The sequence below is a fragment of the Schistocerca piceifrons genome, chromosome X, assembly GCF_021461385.2.
Source record: "Schistocerca piceifrons isolate TAMUIC-IGC-003096 chromosome X, iqSchPice1.1, whole genome shotgun sequence".
Lineage (NCBI taxonomy): Eukaryota > Metazoa > Arthropoda > Insecta > Orthoptera > Acrididae > Schistocerca > Schistocerca piceifrons.
Window position 1 is genome coordinate 71,464,787 of NC_060149.1, and position 14,437 is coordinate 71,479,223.

At 40.7% G+C, this 14,437-nt stretch overlaps 1 protein-coding gene across 1 annotated transcript in view; it reads left to right on the forward strand.

The window, feature by feature from the left end:
• The window catches only part of LOC124721656 (LMBR1 domain-containing protein 2 homolog), a 110,384-nt gene that overhangs the window by 78,712 nt on the left and 17,235 nt on the right, over positions 1-14,437 (forward strand). Inside the window, exons 8-9 of the mRNA XM_047246725.1 lie at positions 8,359-8,598; positions 10,477-10,675. Coding sequence (XP_047102681.1) covers positions 8,359-8,598; positions 10,477-10,675 — 439 coding nt within the window. The remainder of the gene's footprint in view (positions 1-8,358; positions 8,599-10,476; positions 10,676-14,437) is intronic.

The window sequence follows — 14,437 nt, forward strand, 5'->3', positions numbered from 1 at the left end:
TAGCTATTGAATATGTTTGTTAGTCTTTTGAATTGAGTTTTTTTTTCTTTTCTTCAGTTTCCAATGTTTTTGAAGTTATGGTATTCTACCAAAGACACCATGTCTCCTTGTGTTACTTTTCATGCTTTCCTGTCAGATCTGTTGCAAATATGCTTCTCGGGTTTGCTGTCGGATCGTATTGTGTAACTCGCACAGCACCAGCAAAATTGAGTAATTTATTGTGCTCGGTCAAAGACGACCTTGGCCTTAGGAAATGTGGTGTGTATAAAATCCCATGTCAATGTGGAAAATCTTACATTGGACAGACATGCCGAACTGTGCAAGAATGTTGCATCAAACACCATCGTCATACACGCCCGGGGCAACCTGATAAATCAGTGGTAGCAGAGCATTGCCTGGACACGGGAAATTGTGTGCTTTACGAACAGATGGAAATGTTGTCCCCAGCGTCATCTTTCTAGGTTTGTGTTGTTAAGGAGGCCATACATATGAGGGTAATCCCAAAAGTAAGGTCTCCTATTTGTTTATAACTACAGAACTCTGTTTGTGTGATAGTTGGTCACACTGTTATGACGAGTGCTTCACACGTCATGTATAAACTTTAGCATGCCACGCTGAGGTGCTCAGTCTTGGCTTGGCGGCCATTGAGAATGGATCTCCTGTTGGATGTTACCGCCAAGTGCAAATTGTGCACAGCTATTTGGTTTTTGAACGCAAAGGGCACCGATTGAAATCCATCGCCAATTGATGGAAGTGTGTGGTGAGTCGTGCATGGATGTCAAAAATGTTCGTAAGTGGTGTAGAGAATTTGCAACTGGTCGGTCCAAAATTCACGACGAACAAAGGAGTGGGAGACCGTCAATTTGAGGAGACAGTGTTGAAGATTGAGCAAAGCGTGCATGAAGATCGGCAGATCACCCTGGATGATCTCTGCACGTTGGTTCCTGAGGCACCGCTCACAGAATTTTAATGGAAACATTGAACAACCAGAAGGTGTGCGCAAGATGGGTGCCACGCATGCTGACTGAGGACCACTTGCGGCAACGAGTTGATACTTCCCGCGCATTTCTTCACCGCCTTTCAGCTGAACAGGACAACTTTCTGATCTCAATTGTCACGGTTGATGAAACCTGGGCATACCACTTTACACACGAGACCAAGCAACAATCACGCCAGTGGCAGCATCCTTCTTCGCCAAAGCCACGGAAATTCAAACAAACACAGTCTGCTGGTAAAGTCATGACAACCATTTTTTTGGGATCGGAAAGGGGTATTGTTGGTCGACTTTATGCCCACTGGGACCACAAGTAATGATGACAGGTACTGTGAGACTCTGAAAAAACTCAAACGGGCAATTCAGAACTGGGGAAGAGGAATGTTGATCAGGGGCGTACACATTCTCCATGACAACACCAGCCCACACATCGCTCGGCAAACCATTGCTCTCCTGCAACAGTTTCAGTGGAACATAATCACCACCCACCTTATAGTCCTGACTTGGCACCTAGTGACTAACACCTGTTCCCTAGGTTAAAAGAACATTTGGCCAGAAAGCGATTCAGCTCTGACGCCAAGGTGAGAGAAGAGGTTCATAACTTTCTGAACAGCATGGTGGCGAGCTGTTATGACATGGTCATACAAAAACTGTCACAGCATCTACAAAAATACATCGACAGAAATGGTGATCGTGTTGAAAATAGCTAAATGTTCAAGCTGTAAACTGATGTAAACCATTGTAGAAATAAACAGGTCTGTGTACTTATAAAAAAAATAGGAGACACCTTATGAACAGGGATGCAGGTTTTCAACTAAGTGCCGCCTGGGATCCAGCACTGGCTGCCATTAAATCAAAAACAGGGAAAACAGGAACTTCCAAATCATCAAGTGACGCAATGCGCATCTGCGATTTAGTTCAGACTTTAATCGCAGGAGTATCGGGCAGCACTGTCATTACCCATAGCGCATGTGCGGATGGCCTTTCTGCGGCTCCCAGCAGGGGGCACCAGGAGCACTGCTTTCCTCCAACCATGAGTGTCTTCCCGTGCACGCGTATTGCCTGCTCCTGGAATGATAAATTCCACCACCACCACATGATTATCATCAGTTATGTCTTGCAACAGTGACAGCAGCATCTACCACCACCTGATGATGTCGAGCAGTTGCATCTATAAAATATTGTGAGAGTTACATAATACGAATGCGGTAGTAAACCCGAGAAGCGTACTTGCAACAGATCTGCTGAGAAAGCATGAAAAGTCATATCTGGTACCTCTACAGGGAGGAGATGGCCAACGACGTACATGAGTTTGACAAGTTATGTAATAAGAGGGAAAGACTGCTGTGCACTATGGCGTTTCTATTGAGATGCCGTGGCAAGCAAACTCTCCCAGCATTTGCTAAATTTAAACATCATATTGAACCTGTGGCTGCTGTTAAAATTATACGACGGGCGAGTGCAGCCCTAGTGAGAGAGAGGGTACGTTATACAAGTCGGGAACTGCACATGGTGTCCACAAAATTGCTATCAATGAATCTGAAGAGCTTTTCGAAACTCTCAGTGTTATCCTGGGATTGGATAGATGGTGCTACCTGGGCGCTAGCTGAGTGGTCAAAACAACAAGACAAGGTCCGCCAAATGTCCAAGGATTCTTGTCTCGAGGCCCAACAGCAAGAAGGGAATGCACCACATCGGCGTACCATGTTTAATCTCATGGATGGAATCCTGGACTACGCAGCTGTTGCAGTGCTTGAGAAAGGTTTGAACTATGCACCAACACCACAGACAGCTCCAATCCGAGGTGTCATAGTTGGCATAGAACAGTCAATTTTGAAGCTTCCCCGTGATGTTGCAGAAGAGATTAGGAGAGACTCCTGCAGAATTTTAACACGAGCCCCACCGAGCAAGTTCAACACCAGGCCAGCAGAAAGGTAGGCTCTGCAAGACTTGAGAGCGGACAAAGAACTCGTCATTTTACCTGCCAACAAGGGTAATGCCACCGTCCTCTCACAAGTTGAATGTAGCAGCAAGATGGAGGTGCTGCTCGATGATCCTGCCTATCACAAGCTAAGAGAGGATCCGACTGGCAAAATCCAGAGAAAAACATAAGATCTTCTCAAGAAGAGTTCTATTCCTTCTAAAGTGACCAAAAACCTATGCCAACAGGCTGCAGTTCCCCCAAGACTGTATGGCCTACCCAAGATACACAAGGATGAGACACCTCTTCGCCCATTAGTGAGCAAGATTGGAGCTCCTACTTATTTTCTGGCCAAACATCTTACTACACTGTTGGGACCTCTCATAGGCAAGTGTGATCACCATATCCAGAATTCAGAGGACTTCATAGGACACCTGAAGACACTTAAGCTACAAGTGTCTGATATTTTGGTTAGTTCTGACGTTATATCTTTGTTTTCGAAAGTACCTCTGCAGGAATCATTAGAGGTTATCAGCAGCCAGTTTGAGAGAGACATTGTGGCATTATTTAAACATGTGCTTACCTCAACTTATTTCTTACTCAGTGACCAAGTGGACCGTGTCACCATGGGAAGTCTTCTGTCTCCCATGGTGGCCAACTATTTTATGGAAGAATCTGAGCAAAAAGCACTGAAGTCGAAAAGTCTCAAACCTTCTTGTTTCTGACGGTATGTAGACGATACTTTTGTGGTGTGGCCTCACATTACCTGAGTTTCTCCAGCATCTGAACTCGCTCCATCGCAATATACATTTCACAATGGAAGTGGAAAAGGATGCCATCTTACCATTCCTGGACGTCTTAGTCAGAATAAAAGCTGATCGTACACTGGGACACAGCGTCTATTGCAAATCAACTCATATGGAGCTATATTTGCAGGCCAACAGTTGTCATCATCCTTCGCAATGCGGTAGTCTCCTACGCTCTTGGGTGCATAGAGCACATGTAGTCTCAGATGCCGACAGTCTACCTGGTGAGCTACAACACCTGAGAATGATATTCCAACAGAATGGCTATTCCGATAGGCAGATACACCATTCATTCAGTTCTAAGCAAACTCAAAGCAAGGATGTAAATGAAGATGTGGAGGCACCCACTGCAACAGCGTTCTTGCCCTATTTTGGTGGCATGTCTTCGAGAATAGAAAGAATCCTCAAAAAGCGTGACATCAGGTGTGTTTTTTGGCCACCATCAAAATTGAGGAATGATTGTGCTTGGTCAAAGGCAATCTTGGCCTTAGGAAACATGCCGTGTATAAAATCCCATGCCAGTGTGGAAAATCTTATATTGGACAGACATGCCAAACCGTGCAAGAACATTGCATCAAACACCATTGTCATACACGCCTGGGGCAACCTGATATATCAGCGGTAGTGGAGTATTGCCTGGACACAGGACATCATATGCTTTACTAACAGACGGAAATTTTATCCCCAGCATCATCTTTCTGTGTTGTTAAGGAGCCCATACATATCTATATGGCAGACAATCTTATCAACAGGGATGCAGGTTTTCAACTAAGTGCCATCTGGAATCTAGCACTGGCTGCCATTAAATCGAAAACAGGGAAAACAAGAACTTCTGATTCATCAAGTGACACAATGCGCAACTGAGATTTAGTTCAGACTTTAACCGCAGGAGTGTCCAGCAGCACAGTCATTGCCCATAGCGCACGTGCGGATGGCCTTTCTGCGGCTCCCAGCAAAGGGCACCAGGATCACCACTTTCCTCCAACTGCGAGTGTCTTCCCGTGCACGCGAATTGCCTGCTCCCGGAATGATAAATTCTGACATTGCCGTGCGATTATCACCAATTGTGTCTTGCAGCAGTGACAGCAGCAGCTACCACCACCTGATGATGTCGAGCAGTTGCATCAATGAAATATTGTGCGAGTTACACAATATGATTTGGCGGCAAACCAGAGAAGCATATTTGCACCATGTCTTCCTTTTGTTAAATGTTAATACTGAACAGGATATAAAATCTGTTAAATCTGAACCCAAGAGGGTAATCAATAAGCCGAAAATTGATTATTTTAGGACACACTTCAAAGACATTCACAGGCGTGATGTTTACAGTGCTCGTGGCATGAGTGAAAAATATAACACTTTTACTAATAAAGGGCTTACCTTATTTGAACACTGTTTTCCCCAAAAGCTTACCAAGGTTAGAGCAAAGTCTACAAAGAAGCCATGGATTACTCGATGAATAGAGGTATCGTGTAAAACAATAAGAAAACTGTATCTGTCAATTCGAAACAGTTCTAATTGATGCTATAGCACATTACAAGAAATAATGAAAAATGTTAAAGATTGTAATAAGGACATCAAAGCAAATATATTACAAGGAAAAGATAGTCATATCAGATAACAAAATAAAGACAATATGGGATATAGTGAAGGAGGAGACTGGTAGAACCAGACATGAAGAGGGGCAAATAGCATTAAGAGTAAGTGATACATTGATGACATGTGTATAGTGTTGCAGAACTTTGTAACAAACATTTTATAATTGTTACTGAAAAGATGGGATTGTCAGGTTCTGTAGATGCTGCCATGGGATACCTCAGACCAGACTTTTCAAGTAACTTTCATAATATGAATTTGACCCCCACATCTAGTGGGTATGATGACATATCAACAAAGTTAATTAAAAAATGTGATTCTGAGTTAAGTAACATATTAAGCTATCTGTGTAACTAGTCGTTCATTTCTGGAAACATTCCCCAGGCTGTGGCTAAGCCATGTCTCCACAGTATCCTTTATTTCAGGAGAGGAAGTTTCATATCAGCGCACACTCCGCTGCAGAGTGAAAATCTCATTCTGGAAACATCCCCCAGGCTGTGGCTAAGCCATGTCTCCACAATATCCTTTCTTTCAGGAGTGCTAGTTCTGCAAGGTTCGCAGGAGAGCTTCTGTAAAGTTTGGAAGGTAGGAGATGAGGTACTGGCAGAAGTAAAGCTGTGAGTACCGGGCGTGAGTTGTGCTTCAGTAGCTCAGTTGGTAGAGCACTTGCCCACGAAAGGCAAAGGTCCTGAGTTCGAGTCTCGGTCAGGCACACAGTTTTAATCTGCCAGAAAGTTTCATATCAGCGCACACTCCGCTGCAGAGTGAAAATCTCATTCTAGTTGTTTATTAGTGGAATATTTCTTGAATGGTTGAAATATGCTGAAGTTAAGCCACTGTTTAAGAAGGGAGATAAAGAAATAGTGTGAAATTTCTGTCCAATTTCAGTTTTTCCAAAATTCTCAAAAATTTTAGGAAAGGTAATGTACAATCTGCTTTACAACATTTATCACAAATGACATACTGTCAAAGTCGCAGTTTGGATTTCTAATGGGTTCTGATATTGAGAAGGCTATCTACACTTACAGTGAAAATGTGCTTAATTCATTAGACAAAAAATTGCAGGCAACTGGTATATTTTGTGATCTGTCAAAGGCATTTGACTGTGTAAATCACAATATCCTTTTAAGTAAATTAGAATATTATGGTGTAACAGGAAACACTGCAAAATGGTTCACATCTTATAACTCTCGCAGGAAACAAAGGGTGGTATTAGGAAAGAGACATGTATTAAGCTATCAGGCATCGTTCAACTGTGAACTAATTACATGTGGGGTCCCACAAGGTTCCATCTTTGGGCCCTTACCTTTTCTTGTGTATATAATGACCTTTCATCAGTAACATTACCAGATGCCAAGTTTATTTTGTTAGCCGATGATACAAACATTGCAATAAATAGCAAATCAAGTGTAGTTTCAGAAAGATTGGCTAATAAAATATTTGTGGACATTAATCACTGGTTCCTAGCCAATTCTTTGTCACTAAACTTTGAAAAAACACATTACATGCAGTTCAGAACTTGTAAGGAGTGTCCCACGAGTATATGCCTAACATATGATAACAAGCAGATAGAAGAAATGAACAGTGTTAAATTCTTGGGATTGCAGCTTGATAATAAATTCAACTGCTGAAGTGTATAAACAAATCTCTATTTGCAATGCCAATTCTGTCAGACCTAGGGGATATAAAAACGAAAAAGCTGGCATACTATGCCTACTTTCACTCCATAATGTCATATGGAATTAGTTTGTGGGGTAATTTATCAAGCAGAGCTAAAGTTTTCTGGGCACAAAAATGTGCAATAAGAGTTATATGTGGTGTGAACTCAAGAACATCCTGTAGAGGCCTGTTTAAGGAACTAGGGATACTAACTACTGCTTCCCAATATACTTATTCCTTAATGAAATTTGCCATTAAAATATATATCACTTTTTCAAACCAACAGCTCAGTTCATGGAATCAATACTAAAAATAAGAAAAATCTTCACAAGGATTTAAAGTCAGTCACTCTTGTACAAAAAGATGTGCATTGTTCAGGAACACACATTTTCAGTAACTTGCCAGCAGCCATAAAAAGCTTAACAACCAATGAAATTCAGTTTAAGAGAAGCCTAAAGAATTTATTGGTGGCCAACTACTTCTACTCCATTGATGAATTTCCCAGTAGAACCAACTGACACGTATGATCTAACTTCTGCACCATTTCATTGCAGTAATGTGTAATGTATTATTATTTAACAACATGTTCTATGTCCTGGAGGACCTTCTCACTACGGATCAATTGGAATGAAAGTAAATATAATGTAATCTAATCAAGATTTTTTATTGCAGAGTGGAAGATCGTCCATTTTTAGTTCAGCCTGACACATGCATTTGATTTAGTTTTTCTAAGTACTTTGGTTAGCCTATTTCTTTTGTGGTATGTTTTGTAAACTGACTTCCATAATTGTTCTGCAAGTGTTTTAGTTTTACATAAATAGTGGTCTTACAAATTGTAGTCATGCTTGGTACAAGCATTTTAGTACAGGCGCTAATGATCAGTTTCAAACATCTAGTAACCACCACCACAACCATCACACAACAAGGTCACTGCTGATTTCCAAGTCTATATTTATTTAATCTGAGTTTATACTTCATCTCAAATGACTGTGTTGGCATTGAGACATTAAATCAGAAGTTTCCTTTCTTTGTTCTGAATAAATCTGAAAAAGTGGGAAAGCTTTAGAATGCATGTACAAGCAATATTGGCCAAAGTAAGGAAGACTTTGAATTAATGTATCAGTGGAAGCACTGAGTATTTAACTACTTTACTATTTTTCAAAATATATTTTTGGTTCTTTTGCTTCATTTATATCCATTGTAATATAATAAATTATAAAGAAAATGAAGAAAAAGAAAAGAAACATAACTTTTTTAATTAGGTAGTTTCTTATATCTTTCTTATTTTGAAGGATTTATTGCAAAACTTTTTGGTGAGATTTTGTAGTGTTTTTTCATTCAGCCATGTAATTTTTTAATATATGTATTTCTCTAATCACTAGGTTCTTTCAACATTGGTCATTGCATACTTGTGCTATTGCGCCTATTCTACAGTTCTCAAGATTAAATTTTTAAACCTCTACTACCTTGCTCCACATCATCAGACAGATGAATATTCACTTATCTTCTCTGGAATGATGTTATGTAGGCTCACACCACCTATTTGCCTAAATTTTTTGGGACTGATCCACATGGATAGCCATGTCATAAAAACACACATCATGGAGACTTACTACACACAGGTAGGTGCTGTTGTATATATACAATACTACTTTTGAATGGCACGGATACAGTAATTAGTTGTAGGCACTTATTTTTTCATCATTGTGTAATTTTTATTGAATTTTATGAAGTCTGAAATTGAAAAGACAATGAGTTTATATTCCATTTAGTACCACCTATGTAATATATCCAATGGATATCATTTTCCTGGTCTGTTTGAGTTCTAGCTGTCATTATTTTGTTGTGAAATTGAGAGCATGAGTTACACGTTGTAGATATATCAGCTTCCTACCCTTGAGTGACAAACATGATGACAGTTTTGTTTGCTCACACAAAATTAGGTCACTTTGGATACCTGGTTTTAATAACAATACCTTAATGTTAAATGTTTAGAACCAGTTGTCTGGACACAAAACTTAACTCCTGCCAGGCATTTCCACTCATTTCAGGATAACCCCCCATTTCTCTGCTCTTTCAAAACCTACCCCATAGTTTTGTTGCTAAACCTTTTCTGTAAACGTCCTGCTTTTGACCATCTGTGTTTCCTTACCTCAGTTTTTCCAATTCCCTTCTATAGTCAGTCATGATAAAGCCTTGAGCAGTCTAAACACTTTAACACAGTGAGAAATTAGTGCTACATTCACTTATTGTATTGCAGTCATTGTTCATGATTACAGGAAGTTCTTGTTAATAAGAATGTTGACCACGTATCATTTGCTTATGTAATTTATTTATTTGATGCAAATCATTCTTAGGTATGTTTCACTGAAATGGGGCACACATTTGTGAGGATTATATATTTTTGCATAGCCCCCACCACGTGACACAATTATACCAAAACTGAAAATGTGCCCAGGTTGTGATAAAACAAATCTTGCAATATTATGTCTACGTGCCAGCTCCTCTCTGCATGAGGCATTGCTTCACTCAAAATTGCACCTCATATATGTGTAAGGCAGGTTCCCATATGGTAATGAGAGTGAATATGTTGTCTCGGAGTATTACATTATATGCAAGGCAGTGGATCCTCTGTCCAAGAGACCCATCTGTTGTCCATGAAATTAGGACATTCATAAGTGATGAGTGACTGCCTCTGCTTATATTCATATTGAGCTTAATACTCTGATGGAGGGAGTTAATGTGATAATGATTGTAAGAGTGTCAGTGGACATTTGCATTGCCAATACTTTAGTAAACTGAGACATCAGATTTCTATTGAGCAACTTATGGAAACATATTGTAGACCTGCTCAAAAACAAATGCCAACAAAGGTTGAGGGAGGCAGTGTTCATCACAAGGATGTTAATACCAGTGGTCTTGTTAGTGCAGATTCATAAACTTTTTCATTTTGGGTATAGCTGAAGAGTGGGATGGGCAGTACACAAACATAAATAATCATCACTTGTGTGTGGTTACCTTCAGTACTTTAGGTTACTAGAGGATAGCAGGCTGGTATGTTACTGAAATAGTTTGTTATTTTTATGATGTTATCTTCCTGGACATTGAAGAACCACTCAAATGTGAGATATTTGTTACTGTCAAAAAATTTCTGCTGTTTACTTACTTCCTGATTCTTATTTGTATTGAGAAATAGTTGTATTGTGAGTGCCATCTTACATCACATGAGCTAATTGCAAGTCATACATTTTGTGACTGCAAGATAATGTAAATCTCTTACATATACTCTGATATCGATACAACAAAATATGTATTTATTTAAAAATCACCTCTTACTGTATATTACTTTCACAATATTCGTAAATTGTAGTCACACACACATTCAAATATAAATTTTTTATTAGTTATGTAGCAAAGCAGAATTGTATGTATTATGGAAACATCGACATGATGGCATACATAGTTGTGAAAATATATATTTTTTTCTTTTCTTTTAACAGGTAATGGGACATATGGATGTTGTGCCCATTATATCGGATGGCTTCAATGTATATTTTCCTATAGCCGTCCTGGCATTTTGCCTTGCAACCTACTTTAATGTTGGGTCTCGTATTGTGTCATGGATAGGATTTCACCAGTTTTTGGGTGATGAAGAAACTGCAGACTTGGTTGCTGATGGAAGAGCGCACATAAGAAGAGGTAGGCTCATAGAAACAAAACTATGCATTAAAACTTACTATACTAAAGAGTCAGGAAATGTACAAATGATGTTTTTGCGTAATCTTCAATTTTTGTGTGGAATTTCAACAAGCATACATGCTGGTACTTGTTAAAAATAGCTAAAAGTAGGCACAACATACTATTGGGTGGATATGGATCAATAGGAGTAAGATCCTGAAATACAGAAAACAGATTGAGTGAAGGAATTAGTGATATATTTTCATTGGGTAGTGTTAGGATAGTAAGGGCAAGAACTGACAAAGGAAAAAAATGGCTTAAACATAGTTCCACTTTGAATGTGTGAGAATGCGCTAAGATTTTTACAGACAAGGGAACATTTCCATGTTCAAATAAACAATCACGATGAAACTAGACAAATGTAAAGAGTGGACAAAATAAAGCAATACATATTTTTTCTTTTTGTTTTTGCCCAATTTTGCTTTTAAGGAATAAAACGCACCTTAAAAGTTAATTTGGTATATTAGGTTTCAAGGGGATGTCTTGGAAGCGATTATATATAAAAAGTGTTTCTGATGTAAAAGTTTATATGTAATTAACACACTCAAAAACTGTACCGTCAACTTTAGCAGTGATTTGAAATTCTGCAAATCACCCAACCACCATTGATCATCGAAAGTGTAAAATTTTCTTACTACTTAAAGCAACTTTCAAGCCACATACATTGTGTAGTAAAACTGCTTTCTGAAATACCATTTTTGGGAAATTTTAGTTTATGCTTTACATTCATGATTATTTTTTTAATAATGTAAATGTGGGTATGTTGTTAATTTAAAGTAATAGGTAACTCATTACTATGATAGAAAATGATTAAAATATTACCTGAGCATAAGGAACTTGTCCACCTGGTGATCCCAAAGTGCTCGCCACAGGTACAAATGGTGAGAAGATTTTCAGATATAGTTCTGTTGAATAATTATGATGTCAATGTTCACTTGAGAAACAATATAATCAAGCTGCAGCCACTAGTACATAATTAATTATCTTTGCCAAAGCTTACCAGTGTACTGAAATATGCCTGATACAAATCAGGATATTTAGAGGATCACCTGCAACAATTTTAAATACTGCTGAATTTTGTGTTATAATGTGTTCTCCATCTTGTATATTATGTGAAGAAATTGCATGGTATAAAAAACATTGTGTCAAAGCATTTCTGTACAGATTATTATTATTATTATTGTTGTTGTTGTAATGATTTTGTATCATGATAATGAGTTACTTATTATTTGACAGAATACACTTATGTGAAACAGCAATATATATATATATATATATATATATATATATATAAAAAATAGAGGGAAACATTCCACGTGGGAAATATATATATATATATAGATATAGACACACACACACACACACACACACACACACACTCCTGGAAATTGAAATAAGAACACCGTGAATTCATTGTCCCAGGAAGGGGAAACTTTACTGACACATTCCTGGGGTCAGATACATCACATGATCACACTGACAGAACCACAGGCACATAGACACAGGCAACAGAGCATGCACAATGTCGGCACTAGTACAGTGTATATCCACCTTTCGCAGCAATGCAGGCTGCTATTCTCCCATGGAGACGATCGTAGAGATGCTGGATGTAGTCCTGTGGAACGGCTTGCCATGCCATTTCCACCTGGCGCCTCAGTTGGACCAGCGTTCGTGCTGGACGTGCAGACCGCGTGAGACGACGCTTCATCCAGTCCCAAACATGCTCAATGGGGGACAGATCCGGAGATCTTGCTGGCCAGGGTAGTTGACTTACACCTTCTAGAGCACGTTGGGTGGCACGGGATACATGCGGACGTGCATTGTCCTGTTGGAACAGCAAGTTCCCTTGCCGGTCTAGGAATGGTAGAATGATGGGTTCGATGACGGTTTGGATGTACCGTGCACTATTCAGTGTCCCCTCGACGATCACCAGTGGTGTACGGCCAGTGTAGGAGATCACTCCCTACACCATGATGCCGGGTGTTGGCCCTGTGTGCCTCGGTCGTATGCAGTCCTGATTGTGGCGCTCACCTGCATGGCACCAAACACGCTTACGACCACCATTGGCACCAAGGCAGAAGTGACTCTCATCGCTGAAAACGACACGTCTCCATTCGTCCCTCCATTCACGCCTGTCGCGACACCACTGGAGGCGAGCTGCACGATGTTGGGGCGTGAGCGGAAGACGGCCTAATGGTGTGCGGGACCGTAGACCAGCTTCATGGAGACGGTTACGAATGGTCCTCGCCGATACCCCAGGAGCAACAGTGTCCCTAATTTGCTGGGAAGTGGCGGTGCGGTCCCCTACGGCACTGCGTAGGATCCTACGGTCTTGGCGTGCATCCGTGCGTCGCTGCGGTCCGGTCCCAGGTTGACGGGCACGTGCACCTTCCGCCGACCACTGGCGACAACATCGATGTACTGTGGAGACCTCACGCCCCACGTGTTGAGCAATTCGGCGGTACATCCACCCGGCCTCCCGCATGCCCACTATACGCCCTCGCTCAATGTCCGTCAACTGCACATACGGTTCACGTCCACGCTGTCGCGGCATGCTACCAGTGTTAAAGACTGCGATGGAGCTCCGTATGCCACGGCAAACTGGTTGACATTGACAGCGGTGGTGCACAAATGCTGCGAAGCTAGCGCCATTCGACGGCCAACACCGCGTTTCCTGGTGTGTCCGCTGTGCCGTGCGTGTGATCATTGCTTGTACAGCCCTCTCGCAGTGTCCGGAGCAAGTATGGTGGGTCTGACACACCGATGTCAATGTGTTCTTTTTTCCATTTCCAGGAGTATATATATATATATATATATATATATAAAAAAAACAAAGATGATTTGACTTACCAAACAAAAAGGCGGGCAGGTCGACAGACACACAAACAAACACATACATACACACAAAATTCAAGCTTTCGCAACAAACTGTTACCTCATCAGGAAAAAGGGAAGAAGAGGGAAAGACGAAAGGATGTGGGTTTTAAGGGAGATGGTAAGGAGTCATTCCAATCCCGGGAGCGGAAAGACTCACCTTAGGGGGAAAAAAGGACGGGTACACACTAGCGCGCGCGCCCACACACACACACACACACACACACACACACACACACACACACACACACACACAACCAGAAATATGTCTGCTTTTGTCTGTGTGTGTGTGTGTGTGTGTGTGTGTGTGTGTGTGTGTGTGTGTGTGTGTGGATGGATGTGTGTGTGTGTGTGCGCGCGCGCGAGTGTGTACCCGTCCTCTTTTTCCCCCCTAAGGTGAGTCTTTCCGCTCCCAGGATTGGAATGACTCCTTACCCTCTCCCTTAAAACCCACATCCTTTCGTCTTTCCCTCTCCTTCCCTCTTTCCTGATGAGGCAACAGTTTGTTGCGAAAGCTTGAATTTTGTGTGTATGTTTGTGTGACTGTGTGTCTGTCGACCTGCCCGCGCTTTCGTTTGGTAAGTCACATCATCTTTGTTTTTAGATATATTTTTCCCACGTGCAATATTTCCCTCTATTATATTAATATCATTGATTTGAACCCAACAATTACGTTTGTTATTGTCACTGTTGCATTTCGAAATCTTTCCTGTCGTCTTATTTTCTCTTTGTGTTTTTGCCAGTAGTTTCACTTTGTATTCACCTTCTCCTTTTTACCGTAATCTGCTATACAATTTTATCCCGCCTATATATACTCAATAATACGTAACCCACTTCCAAACCATAACC